At 39.7% G+C, this 15,048-nt stretch overlaps 1 protein-coding gene and 1 pseudogene across 1 annotated transcript; both read right to left on the bottom strand.

Moving 5' to 3' along the window:
* LOC148720290 (uncharacterized) overlaps positions 1-13,699 on the bottom strand; it is a 167,579-nt pseudogene extending 153,880 nt beyond the window's left edge.
* On the bottom strand, positions 5,312-7,655 carry LOC148720291 (QRFP-like peptide receptor). The gene has a single exon (XM_088739377.1). It carries the CDS (start codon positions 7,419-7,421, stop codon positions 6,231-6,233), a length of 1,191 nt encoding a protein of 396 aa, XP_088595503.1. The 5' UTR covers positions 7,422-7,655; the 3' UTR covers positions 5,312-6,230.
* Positions 13,700-15,048: the final 1,349 nt, after the last annotated feature.

Here is a 15,048-nt window from a genome sequence, read left to right as displayed (position 1 = left end):
CGAAACCTACCGAAATGTTTCAAGCCAGATTATGAAGATGTTTATTTAATTTAATTTAATTTAGTCCATTTTCACTGCATTAAGTTTTGCAGTGGGGAAGGACTAGAAAGGAACATAGGAACCATTCGTGCTAATCCACCCTCCCACCTATCCCACCCCAGGGGAGGACATCCATCACACAGTAATCTCGTGTGTGGGAAATTAACGTCTCCTACCCCAACCCTGCAGGAGACGGGACCTCCATTTATTCGTCCCTATCCGAGAAGACTAGAATATCTAACCATTTCTTTATGTTATAGAAAGGTAGCAAATTCTTCTCAATTATTTTAAGACCCTAAGTGTTGGTCCGGCCGTGGCTCGAACCCTCGACCTCCCGCACAACAGTCCTGCGCTATATCCATTGAGCTACCCGGGAGGCGGTAGCTAACCGGGAGGCGGTTTAATTATTGATTGTACAGAACTAAATATAGAGAAGCCTTCTCAAGTCATTCAACAGAGTGCCACTTGGTCAGAATACAAGGGCCATAACACAGGTAAAGGTTCGATTGCCCTATCACCACTAATACTACCAGTCTTTGTGTCAGATATATATCCTGGCAATAAGTCTGATGAAGAAATTTTATCTGATAGTGGAATACTTTCCCTGGCACATGAGAGGGACAGATGGCTTGCTGACAAGGGTTTCATAATACAACACATTCTGGATAACTACGGGGTCAGGGTAGAAGCACCTATCAAGTTGGAGGAAAGGAAACAGTTTTCTGAGGAAGTAGACATTCTCAATAGGAGAACCTCACAAGTGAGGGTTCATGAAGAGAGAGGCATAAGACGAGTCAAGGTGTTCAGAATTCTGAGAAAGAATATTCCTCTTCGCTACTCACACCTGGTATCCAAATTGTGGAAAGTGTGCTGCTGGCTCACTGCTTTTTTACCACCTCTTATTAGAAATGATGGAGAGTTAGAGGATGACTCAAAAGAGGAGTAAGCTCTGATGAAATTTTATCCACGATTGACTTAATAAATTTGCCAACTCAGTGGTGACGGCATGCAAAGCTTTAATTGAATAGGTTGTTATCACCTGGGAGAGAACTAATTTTGATGTTTAAAATACTTATGGCTTTTAAGTCATCCACTAACCTCCAACTCTATTTTTTATTTCTCAATATCGATTTCAGAATTTTCATCACAGATGGAAACAAATTATTTCTAGGGGAATAGCAGTATAATTATGTTTTTTATTTAACCTTTTCCTTCTTTTCTCTAGTTGTGGTGGTGAATGTATTTCATGAGTTTTGGATGAATAACTGGTTGGTTGGGTATTTGAATAACTGGTTGGTTGGGTATTTGAAGTCCCTAGTTAAAGTTAACACCATGGTGGATCGCGCTTATCGATTATCTTCTAACTGGTCTTTCTTCTCCGAGGAATGTGACCGCCTTAGAGGGGTTTTTCATAACTTGAAATACCCAAAGCCACTGGTTGAAACTACAATCAAGCGGTTCGTTGAGAGAAGGATTTCATCTGCAGAACCCTGTCCATCACCAGACGTACCATCGGAGACTGTGAGATTAATGTTACCCTTCAAGGACCAGTCGTCAGCTAATCATGTTAAACAACAACTGAACAGTCTAAGCTCGAAGTTAAGCGTGACTGTCCAACCAGTGTTCGTTAGCCCTAAGCTCGATCAACAGCTTAAGCAACACGAAATTAAGCCCCCTATCGTTAACCAACAATGTGTCGTTTATGAATTTAAATGTAACCTGTGTGATGCAGGGTATGTGGGCTATACTCGTGGTCACTTACACGAGCGCGTAGAAGGGCACACAAGGAAATCATCTTCTATCTACAAACACTACCACCTCCAGCACAATAGTGAAATGCCTGAACGCTTGATCGAGCAATTCAACGTCATCACGAAATGTAACGGCAAATTTGATTGCCTTGTTAATGAAATGTTGTATATTCGCATGCGTAAGCCAACACTGAACGTGCAAACGGATTCCATCCGCGCCAAGGTGTTTGTTTAAGCCGTTCAGTCTAATTTATGCTATTCTTGTACCTTTCCTTATTTGCATGTTTTTAAACTAGTCTCTTGATAATGGAGTCACGATGACCCCGAAACGTCGAGTAATAAATCTTTCCTGGTTTTTTCTATGCCTTTGCTTTAGCAAATCCCTGCTGATCACTTGTTAAAGTTATACCATATTTTCAAAAATAAACACAATCATGGTATTCTTGAAAAGAAACAGAAATTGTTTCTGTCGTATGGCATATAAATCATGACTTGTCATGACATTCACTATAAATGAAATTAGGAAACACCGTGAACAGTCAATAATGAAAATATGTATAGAGTATTAAGAATTGCTTGTAAGAAACATGAATATTTATGGTTAGAAGATTTATTTACGGTTTTTACAATATTAAAAGAAGAAATAGCTTGAAATGACCAATACTTGCATCGATAAATAAGCATTTATGTTAAATAATTATTTCTCTACATAATTACAAGAAAGGAATTTTGTGTAGACTTCACTGCAAATGATTATTTGATGTACTGACACTTAAAGCATGCACTTACCGGTTCCAAATTGATAAAAATAATCAAATGGTATAGAACACTGCTACAAACTTTTGTAGGTTTAAATTCAAAGTTGTGATCCAACTGAGATTGATCCCAGGATAATCAAAGGGGATGGTTTTAACAGAGAGTTTACTTTTCAATTTACTGAAACTAAATCTTAATGAACCTTGAATCTACCCATGTATCTCAAAAACATGTTACTAACTATCCAGAAACTTCACTTCACAACACCTTAGTGCTAAATGATTGGCCCACTGCCTAAGAACTAACAGGTTTTCAAAGTCTGGGACTTTATTGGTCAAAACCTTAAGCTCTGCATACCGGTCGGCATGGCAAATATTTGTAAGTGCTCTTTGCTCATAAATTGCGCTGAAAACCTGGACTGACCAACTAACAAAACCATCATTTTTTCTTATCAAAAAATACCTAGATTTTCTTGACTCAGCAACAAAAGATTGCAGAATGTAGGAATTGCTCTGTGTGCACTCTAGCTGAAGCTGGACCTGACACAGGTGACCCCCCGTAACAGCATTCAGTGGCTCTGTTTGTCTCTCTGCGCGTGTCTTTACCTCTAGTAAACGAAGTCCCGATAGCTCGCTTTTGGCTCCATTCTTCATATCCATTAAACCCTTACCTGTCCCTCCATGGAATATCCGATCAGGTGATGCTTCAAACCGTCTATCCCGTTCAAGTAAAACAATCCACATTCCCTAACCTCAGCACTACCATCAAGTTGGAAGCATTCAACAGCATAAGATTTGAAAATAATTCCTCTTTGGAAGTTTCTGAAGTTCTTATTGGGCTTTTCTTCCTTGTTGAGAATGCAGTCCCAAGTCTCCATAAACTCTTTCTTTCCTTGCAGTCCAATCAATGCAGGTGCTTTTGAAGAGGTGACTTTTCCAACTCGCTCACTGAACCAAATCTCTGATCTCGGCTCCAGAGTTGTTGTGTTCTCTTTTCCAGATGACATCTTTGATGGACCAAGACTAGGAACCTCTTTGGGCCGGAGAAAGGGGCACTTTGTAGCTCTGCTGCTCCAGACATTTTTGCCTCCACCAACTTATACGCCAAGGCCGCGATATGTTTACAAAAGCCACGTTTTCCAGCGGCGCAAGACTTATCCTTTGCGGCAATGATTTTGCCAGTTTCCTTGTTGAGTAGCAAGGAGCAAGAGTATACACCTTTTCCTTGGCAAATACCCTTAGCTTACTTCATAGCTGGCCTAGGGTGTCCTTCCAATAAAAACATATCATGGCCATGCAGCAAGTTCAGTCGCATTGGTTTTCCCGACGTCTCGAATTTTTTCTTCTTGGAGAAAGCGTAGCCCTCTGTCAAATGTATTTTGCCATTAGCCTGCTTGAAAAACTCTTCAACAGTTGCATGGGTCACAGGTGGAACATGTCGTAATGAGGTTGTCTAGTCGTCTGAGGGGATTTCCCCCGCCGTCCGGTAAACTTTGAGTAAGACTTTCAAACTGGCTACGCATTTCCTTCCTTCATTGTTCTGAGATTTTGCCCTCTGGGTCCACCAACAGCTTTTTATCCCAGTCATATTTGATGTACACCTGAATTCTTAATAGTTATAAACAATAAGAACCCCGTTAAATTCGTATTTTCTTGATGGTTGAATTTCTCTTCGAATTAACAACTACGAAACAATGTTGCAAAGTGACTTGAAACGCACTTGGTTTTCTGATCTTTCAAGCTGAGGTTGTTTATATTTCTACATCCCCTACATTTCAGCCACCTTATCACCTCCGCTTTCCTCAAGAAATCGATATCTTTGCTCAGTTTGGCGCCATAAATGTCATTTTCATTTAGCTTGAACTCGCAACATTGTTTGACAGTGGCCATGTTTGTTTACATTAAAAAGAGGTATATTTTCCCAGAATGCTACGAGCGGCGCCATCTTTTTCCGAATCGATGATTATAACGTAGCTGAGGTGTTCGTCTCAGCATCATAGTTTGTTCTTAAATCGGCCGTCACAGTTTTGCCAGCTTCGTAGTTTAAACTCACATACGGCCCATTTGTTATCTCGTAAGAACTAGTATGAACTTTCCACATTTGGCTAGCTTTCAAGCAATGAAGTTCGTGGACCGGCCCATTCCGAAAACACTCGACATCATTAAGCGTGGGCCTACCACGAACGGCGTGTGCGTTTGCATGTGGGATGAGCTTATAAGACAGGAATCTTTGCAGAGCGGTCTTCACCAAACACAGCATTCTGTAAATTACGTTGTTTACGAAGAGCGAGCTCAGGATAACACAAGTTGTCGCACTCTCGTCCCCAGTTTCCGCGGTTTATGCAAGGAACGCCTGGGACAATGACCCCCCTTTTGACGACCCAAATGGCTTGCATTTTCGGATTCGGGCTTTCCTCCAGAAGCCCGAGTAAAAATGGTATGGACCGTCCTTTACCCCAAATACATTTTGTTTTCACTCACTTTAAATTCAAAGTTAGCACATAGGTGGGGTAGGGGACTGGGGGATCGGGGAGTGAATAGGAATAGGATTGAGATGACATATATTTTTGTTTATAAATATATGATACGAGACCTCTCCAAAGGCCTTTAAACGGGTCGTGACAGCTGTTCAGTGGTTCGCATGACAGTTTTGACAAAATAGCCCAAACTCTTTTCAACCTGGACGTGCCGCTTATGGCGGGCCAAGATAGAGAATTGGAGGATTTAGAATACAAATATTTTAAGTATATATGGCAGACCTGTGCATAGGTCACTGAAGTTGACCTTTATTTTACCTCCGCGAAAGAGACGCGAAGTACTTTATTTTAACTGGTCACTACTCAGACTTAAACGGAACAGCATAACAAAAAATTGACATTTTCCAAGAGATGAAAGGACCATCTGCTAACATACAAATTAAAAAGCAGGATAACATCGGGTTGTAGCGTACGAAGTTGTCGAAGTTGCATAAATTTTCATTGCTTTACGGGGGAAAAACGGCCATTTAGGCGTATTTTGAGCTTCTCGATTTTTCGGAGAAAAACAGCGCGATAGAACTTTTTGATATAATTTTCGAAAAAGGCTTATTTAAAGGGTCCTTTAGAAAAAAATAAAACGAATTACGAAATTTTGCAAGTGTCGGCGGATTATCGATATTTACGGTCAGTGCCTCCTAATTCACAGGATAATAGTCAAGCACTTGCATTTTAAAACCTTGTGACATTTCTAAGCCGTCCTCTGCCTTACAACAGCGTCAAATCATCAAAATTTTCGTTGTCTAAGAATGGAAACACGGAAGGCAAATTATTTGAGTTTAAATTTGGAACTTAACCTGCTTCACATCCTTGGTGCTGAATTTGAGCTGTGGCGCCGCGAGGGACAGCAAACACATCCAGCCATTCACGAAATTTCTTGGTATAGATTTAAATTCATCTTTTAATCGACGTTTTCCTCGCCGTTGTCGTCCTTACTGCCTAAGCTCACTATAGATTCGATTCTCCAAAAAAACATTTTCTTGACTCAAAGCCCCTGCTTTCTAATTACTTTCTAAGACCCTAAATCTGACATGGTTAATGCAGTTTATCGTCAATGCTCTGCTACTTCCTATTTATTTTTACCGTTTCCACAACCTTGTTTCCTTTGTTGAATATTAATGTGCCTCTCGTTTCTGATCGAGAAATGTTATCTAAGGACTCACAACGAGGACGGTCGGGCTAGACAATGACCTCTTCAGTAATATTTCCATCTTTCTATTGGGATCGGGATGAAAGACTTCGTTGAAAGACTTTGATTTGACTAAGTCCTTACGTTTTTGCATCCTTTGTTGGTCCTTCAGTGAATAGTTTGCAACCTTTTCTCGGTTGTATCGCGTTCTTTTTAGCCTTGGCTGTACGTCTTCATTTTCTTTCATCCCTAGCATTTCTAACAGAACTTTCGAAAACTGAGGATTTCTGTAACAGTAGAGCATTGGATTCATCAGAGAGTTAAGTTGTGCTAGACCCTCTGTTGAACGGAAGATAAAGGAAGAGTTTGTTTGGATTAAGGGGAAAATATCTATAAGTATAAAGGCAGTTCCGGCTGGCAAAAAAGAAAGGAAGGCCACAAAGCTTAATAAGGCTGTCGTTATAGCAGTTTTATATTCTGCTTTTTTTCTAACTAGTACATTTAACCGACCGAGGTCAGCTATCTTGCTTTTCCGCCATTCTAAAAACACAATTAAATAGAAATACAAAATAAGGATTAAAAAACCATTAATAACGAAGAGTTCACCCAACATCCAGGATTTTACAGCATTGCGGGCAACTCCCAAATCATGCATAACAAAAGCTGGGCATGCTGTAAAAATCGTCCACAGCCAGGTGGCAAAAGCCAACCTTCTGAGACGGCTTCTTCTGGCAATGACTTGGTAGTCCATCCATCTCCGAGTCGCCACATATCTCTCCCAGGCAATAGCCGTTAAATGGTATACTGAACATGCTAAAAGGATATTTCTGAGGCAAAAAGTGACCCAGTCTAAGTGGCAAATGTACGGAAAAGAGATTTGGTGGACAATCATTACATCAACTGCGACTGTGGCCGGGATACCTAATGCCCCAATGAGAAGATCTGTTACAGCCATGCTGGATAGCAAAATGGTCCACTTCTTTTTTGAAATGTTGGTTTTCTGCATGGTAAAGATGGCTAGAGCGTTTAAAAGTACGATAAAAGGAGATGCAATTGATCGGATAACCACAAGAAAATTCCAGCCAAAATCTCTCCCACCTTCGTTGAAGATCCAATTGAAATTTTCTCTTTCGGTGCAGTAGAAAAGTGAAAGTGGACTTGTCTTGCTGGCAAAGTCTTTGGTTAAGTCTGTACAGTTTAAGCACATGTCCATGACATCGATCCTGTCTCTAGTCGTTTACAAACTTTTTCATCGTTTGCTATTTCTCATTTAGAACAATTTCTGTCCTGGTGCAAAGGTTACCTTCCTCTCTGAAATTAGAATTCATGCAAATTACTTTTTTACTCATTTACCAATCATTAAAAGACAATGCACTTTCCACACCAGGAAATCTAGTTTTTCTCATACTATAGACGGAGGAGGTGGTTTGGGAGTTTGGGTGCAATAAGTCGTGCTTTAATTTTGCTTAGCTTGGACTCTTGCAAACTAGTGGGACTTTTACGACTGAATTGTTCTTGTGATGCGACTTTAGCTTGTCTATCAGTGCCCTAATATAAAAGAAAAGTTCAAAGTTTTACCCTAAATTTTTCATGATATTAACGTTCATCGCATTAAGAGTAGTGCCGACTATAATCATTTTATCCCTTTATTCTTTATTCTGGCGGAAGAGACCGTGATAGCAAATAACCCTGTATTGGTAGTGTAAACGCAAACTAATAATCTTACCACGAGATGATTCCTTAAAATTGGATAACAGTGAAAGGATTTTCCACTCGATTACTCTGTCGATAAAAAGCCTCTGCAATGTGGACAACGCTGAAATAGAGTAAATCAGTTAAAAATTGTCAAAAAAAAAAGAGGATGAAGATTTTTTTTTTGACGGATTGGATCCAACAACAGCCAAATTAAGATAAAGGCAATGGTACAGGTTCAAAATCGACTCGTAATAATTTACATTTGAATAAGTCGCAATGAAGGAGTACACTTGACCTACAATACATGGCAGGTGCTGTGACCATCAAAATCAAAGCTAAAGTAGATATTTGACACAACACAGTGTCTCTTAATTAGATGGCAAAGTCTTATCGACTAATGAAAAGATTTTCGCCTGCGGATGAGTTAATGGATTATAATGACTATCACCGGAGAAATATAAGAATGATCTTTCACTTGCTTAGCTCATGCATGCTCCGGCAGCGTAATACTCTTGCCTAAAACTAGCATCCTCCGACTGAGGACTTGCCCTCAAAATGTCAGCTTTTCAAATTCGCTGCGGCGAGAGCATTACTCGAAGGCGAAGTGATCTACGATTACCAAATTGGCATCAATTAAAGGCTCGGCATAGCTTTTCAAACTGATTTGATGAATCACACCATTCAGTTAAAATCATTTCTAATTTCAATTCGTCTTTGAACTACGGTTTAAGAGAGGGTTGAACAATGATTCATATGTCTTGCGGCAAATCAATAGTGCAGCAAATAGCCACTTTAATTAGTGAATTTGTCGGCTCATGGAATATCATTTTTTGAAGAGTTAATGTTCTTTTAATACAGCGTAAATGAAATTTTTAGTTATTAGGGAACTTAAGCAGTCAGGACGGCAATACCAAGGAAGACGTCGATTAAAAAATTAATTTATACGTGTTTAAGATTAGAATTTCGAAAATGGCTGTATATGTTTACCATCTCATACGGCGCCACAACTTAACTTCATCATAACTTATAAAAGTAGCGTTGAGTTCTACATAGAAATTAAAATGATTCGCCGTCACGGTTTCGCAGACGACGCAAATTTTGGTGATTTCACGTTGTTGTTTTGCAAAGGACGGCTAAGAAATGCACTATCTTTTAAAATCCAGACGCTGAGCTATTGTTCGGCCAATAAGATTTTTTCCACGTTTTCGTTGCGGTCGTCGTCGTCGTCGTCGTCGTGGTGTGCATAATTTTCCTTGTTCGAGAAACGTTGGTAATTCACTTGAGTATATAGGAGGCAAATTCGTTTCTTTTCCTGGAAAATGCAAGGCAAATCAATGACTCAGATTCCTATTTTGAGTCCGAATGAGGCTTTTCGAATCTCGAGCATACGCCGAGTTAAAACTGTTTGGAGTTTTGTTTAAAACGTAAAGAAAGTTGATTTAAAAAATCAAACACAAGTAAATTCAAAATTTCTACGTTTACTTATTCATTTGGAGTTCACTTACGTAAAGCTTCACATTCATGATTTGACGTGCAGCTGAAGCAGGGTAATTTTATTAAATGAAAACGCAAAGTAATATAGATATTTGAAATTCAATTGACCGACTTAAAAACAGCGTTGCAATTTCCGAAAAATATTACGGTCCGTTATTAGCATACTTTTCATTGTTGATTTGTCTTTAAACTAAGATTTTGATAAATTTGAAGTGTCCACGGAGAGCTTCCACAGTCACCCATCCAAGTACAGAGCATTAATACCCTTCTATTGATCAGTTTTGCGTAAGGGTATATAAGCTCTTGCTTGATTCTAAAATATTATCGCTTTTTTCATGAAGTAGACAATTTCGATGTAGATGTTTCCCATTTCAAAACTTTGCCTTTTTCCTTCAAAAGGCGTCATCGTAAGACTTGCATCTTTTCGGGTTCATACGGTTTTCAAATTTCTAAGACAATTGCCGTCAATTTACCGCCCACATTGAAAGTCCAATAGCCCTTATCGCATTTACGCCCACTGTACGAGAGCTCAGCGGACTTGGAAGTTTCGAAACGAGGCTATCGGGTCACACAGGTAAAACTTTCAAGTAAAATCGAAGCAAACAGCTACGTTTGGAGGCATTTTTATTCATTTTCTTAATGATACAGCGTGTTCTCGTCATGGTTAGACATTGTATTGCGTGCGGGTGCAACAGTCTATTCAGTGAATCGGCAACTGACGAGATCCACAAGATTAGGATCGAAACCGCGGTCTTGCCAAACAAGTTCAACTATCAAACTATAGGCGAACAAAACGCACATAAAAAACCTCTCAAATAGAGAACTTACAAACGACCAGAATAATTTACTGGCAAAAAGGCTTAAATTCGTTCCAACACCCGCTACAAGACAAAAAAAGATCAGACAACAACTATTGTGTGACTTTGATCAGTTCGCAAGGAGAATGCGTTTGATTTACATATTCCGAGGAGAGGACAAAAAAACCCATCCCTGCCACGTCAAATCTGCATGGATATCACCAATACAAAAACCAGTAGCCCTTAAAAGCTGTTTAGAAGAGGTTAAAAGTGACCTTTCAGAAATAGAAGTTACAAAGCCCAAAGATAATTTGCTTCCGGCCGAACGCAAGGCGCTGAGGTTATAAATGCTTTGCATGAGAGCGGGGATAGCCCTTTAGGTCAGAAACGCTGATCTCGATCAAGAAGCCTGTCACCTCGTAGAGATCTTTGAGAACTTTGAAGCAGCTTTGAGAATTATCTTGAGCGAAACTGAGAATACCCTGATCAAAACTGAACCTTCGCTAAACTGAGCATTTCTAAGAACTACCGTTAAAGTCAAATGCACGTGCAACGAAGTGAAAATGGGGAATAGTTTACAATAATACAGGCAAGTTGTTGGTCTGCATCATGATATTTATTTAGTAGTCAAGAAATTCTGAGGATGCTTCAAGGAGAAATTCTGGTGCTCGATCGCACTTTTTTTTTATTTAGAGGCTGTATACTTGCCAGTATTTAAAAGGTTGGTTAACATCTACGAAATGTCGCCGATCAATCGCCTGTGGCTTACACAGATCTATTTGTAACGCTTTTACATTCCTGATTTGATTCGACTCGCAAATGACGTAGAGACAAATCAAGGTCCCGCTGGTGTCTATGGTACTGATGCCATTAAAACTGTTTGCGTACCTTATTCGCAACCCAGTACTATTTTTAGTCGTCGCAATCAAAGCTTTAGAAAAAGTATAAGAAAACACAAAGCTAACAAGAAACCTGTTGTGTTCAAGAGCCTTAATCAGAGAGTTAATCACTGCAAAGTGATGCTTTCCAATGACATGGAAAGAAATCCGACTAAACTGTGGTTGCGTCCTACAGTCAAAGCAATGTTGAGATACTTGGTATAGCGAATGTAGGCACGCAATGTATGGCAATGTCTCTGTCAGCACTTGTTTTTAACTTCAGAAATTCAATAACCTCGTCAGCTGACTTGGTTATATACTATGGAAACAATATGTATTCAATATTGTCACAATCAGCCAGACAGACTCCTGTTGTTGACAGATTTGCCTGTTATGGTTAACTTATGTCACATAAACTATCAGTTGACTTAGAGTGAAATTTATATTAGTTTGTTAAATAGCCTTGCACCTACCATAAATCCAGACTTCCCCTTTGTTATAATAATGGTAGGTGCATTTTAATTCCTTGGTCCTTGATAGTTATCAGGCATTTTTTTTAACAGTTGGCATCTATTCAGTAGCAATATACTGTTTGCGTAATGGAGGATATAACGTTTTTGGATTCCCATAACAGATATTAATGAGGTATGGGACACCCAGATGAAACATACCTTAATTTAAATAGATTCATTAATGAACTTGGTACAATATTTTCAGGATATTTATGGACAAACATCTCATACTTATGAAATTAAGACGTCGACATTATTGAAATGCAAAGCAACAATGGAAATATCATTAATACATTACACGTTCAAAATCATAACTTAAGATCTAATAAACACTTATATAAAATTTTCTTTGTTCTTGCAAATATTGCTGTGTTGTATCTTTTTATTCTATTTGCTTTTCCGCTTTAAAACCCTGTAACTATTGGACGTCTTAAACAGTTGATAGTATTATTGAGAATGGAGGAGCATTTCATCTGAAATATGTCATATTGATTCAGGTCCTCAAATGTACACCAATCTGCGGGCGTGAATATAAGAAATCATTGTTGATCTGCTTTCCCATCTATAGGACATTCTTCCAACTTAATGATATTCAATAGAAACCTACGCCTGCTAAATTTCACAGAGCATTTTATGTTTCCCAAAACACATAGCAGGGAGCCGAAATCAAATTTTAAAATGACTTGGAAGGAATTTCTGAAAAAATTTAAAGAAAAGTATTTTCACAAAAGGAAGGAGTAAAACGGGCTCAAAGGTTAATGTATCAGCAATTGATATATTTATTAGCTATCAAATCTAATATGGAAAAAAAAAGAGAGATCCTTAAGGTATGAAGACCTCTCTACCAAATGAAAGGAGACAGAAGAATAACAAGCAAAGAACGATGGGATAGCATGTGGCTAATTTACGATGGCGGACTGATTGTTAAATATGGCGAATCAGTTTTGTAGGACTTTTTATGGGATAAAGGCTTGATTTTGTTTCTTGCAATGACGGCCTCATTTGCTTTAACTTCAATTACGGAATATTCTAATAATGTACTGCAGAGTACATCCACAGTATAATCCCAGTGTCCCTTTCACGGTATACTTACAAAAATATTCTTTTGTTCATACTCATGAACTAGATTCGATTCTCAAAACGAAGTATTTTTCTGCTTTCTAATTACCTTCTAGGACTCCAAATTTGACATGGCTACAATTAATGCAGTTTGTCGTCAATACTCTCCAACTTGCCATTCATCTTTACCGTAACTTGTTACTACACTTTTTCAGAATGCTAAAACGTTTCAGTAGGTCTTTCGGGACTTCGCTGTGCCGTTCGTGGTAGCGTTTGTATATTGAAGATGCCTTTCGTTTATGCCCATCCACGCGTGTGTGTAAGTTTCCGCGTGTATAGCCCACATAACCCGCATCACACCAGGTCACATTGAAATTGATAAACGACGCGTTGTTGGTTGACGATCTGTGGCTTGATTTCTCGTACTTTAAGATTTTGGCCAACTTTGCGACTAATAAATACTGGCTGGACAGTTGTCTGCACCTTCATGCTAAGATTCTTGAGCTCTTTCTTAACATAATTTGCTGATTCCTGATCTTTGAAAGGTATGACCACACGAACAATGGATATTGGTTCTTTGGGCGGCTTTGTGGGCTGCTTACCAACAATTCTTGATTGTAAGAAGGTGTTAACGGTAGAATTTACCACGCGTTCCGGGTATTGAAGCCGTGCGAAAACTTTATTTAGGCGATCACACTCACCAGAGAAATGGGCTCAGGAGGAAGGTAATCGGTGTGCGCGATCCAGCATAGTTTTCAGTAAGCTCCGTTTGTAGCGATTGTCTACATGGCTTTGGTAGTGTAATAGTAGACCCGTGTTTGTTGGTTTCACATACATCTTGGTTTCAATCCGAGGTGCATGGTTGAGTAGTTCGGTGCCAAGGAAAGGAAGCTTGCTGTTCTTCTCCACCTCCATGGTGAATTTGACCGAAGTGTGGGCGCTGTTGAGGGTATGCAAGAAGGTATTTCCTGTTGCTAGATCAGGCATTACAGTGAGTGTATCATCAACATATCGACGATAATAGGATGGAAGTTTTCTTTGTCGCTCAAGGGTATCTTTGATGGATGACATGAAGACAATTGCTAATAAGGGCCCGAGAGGGGACCCCATAGCAACGCCATCTGTCTTTTCGTATAGAGCTCCGTTTAATTGAAATAGTTGGCCTTTGGTGGCTACGTTTAGGAGGTCAATAAGATCTGTTCTGGTAAGGGCAAGATTGTGGGTAGTATTGAACCAATCTTTCGAAAAGGCTCTCTTAACGAAGATCTCTATTGTTTGGTCCAAAGGCACGTTTGTGAATAACGAGGAGACATCATACGAAACCAAGATTTCACCCTTGTTGATCTTCAGCTCGTGAATCGCTTTTGTGAAATCAAAATTATCAGTAACTGTACACTGATTAAGGGACAAGGGCTTCAATTTCTCTTCGAGCCAATTAGCAAGGAGAAAGTTGTACGTGTCGGTGGCTGATAATATAGGCCTCATAGCCAATTGTTCTTTGTGGGTTTTTGGCAGCCCATATAAATGTGCCAATCTGGAATCTGTATGGCTCACGGAATCTGCAATGGTCTTCGGTAGAATTCTACGAACAATGGAATCTGGGATCTTCTCTTTTTGTAGTAGGGGATAGTAGTATTTGGATGGTCTGCCCCTGGTCTCGGGTTTCTCCTGGGGAACGGCACGGAACTTGCTTGTATCATTGACTGAGGCTTCAGAAAGTAATCGCATGGTAAATTCTACCGTTAACACCTTCTTACAATCAGGAATTGTTGGTAAGCAGCCCACACAGACGCCCAAAGAACCAATATCCATTGTTCGTGTGGTCATACCTTCCAAAGATCAGGAATCAGCAAATTATGTTAAGAAAGAGCTCAAGAATCTTAGCATGAAGGTGCAGACAACTGTCCAGCCAGTATTTGTTAGCCGCAAAGTTGGCCGAGATCTTAAAGTACGAGAAATCAAGCCACAGATCGTCAACCAACAACGCGTCGTTTATCAATTTCAATGTGACCTGGTGTGATGCGGGTTATGTGGGCTATACACATATGTCATGTGGCAGGTCAGGTCAGGTCGCTGTCAGGTTGTAGTGAGAACTGGTGTCAAGCAGGGCTGTGTCATAGCCCCAACACTCTTCTCGATTTTCATTACCGCCGTGCTACACCTGGTGTCGGAGAAATTACCTCGTGGTATAGATATGCAGTTCAGGATGGATGGCAAGCTGTTCAACTTACGGCGACTGAAGGCTAAAATATTGACCACTCACATGGCTATACTCGAGCTCCAATATGCTGACGACAACGCCCTAGTGACCGACAAAGAGGAAGATCTTCAAGTGGCTGTGGATGCCTTCAGTTATGCCTATGATGCGCTTGGCCTCACACTTAATGCTCGGAAGACACAAGTTC

Source organism: Stylophora pistillata, chromosome 11, assembly GCF_964205215.1.
Source record: "Stylophora pistillata chromosome 11, jaStyPist1.2, whole genome shotgun sequence".
Classification (NCBI taxonomy): domain Eukaryota; kingdom Metazoa; phylum Cnidaria; class Anthozoa; order Scleractinia; family Pocilloporidae; genus Stylophora; species Stylophora pistillata.
This window is presented reverse-complemented; position numbering and strand designations above follow the sequence as displayed.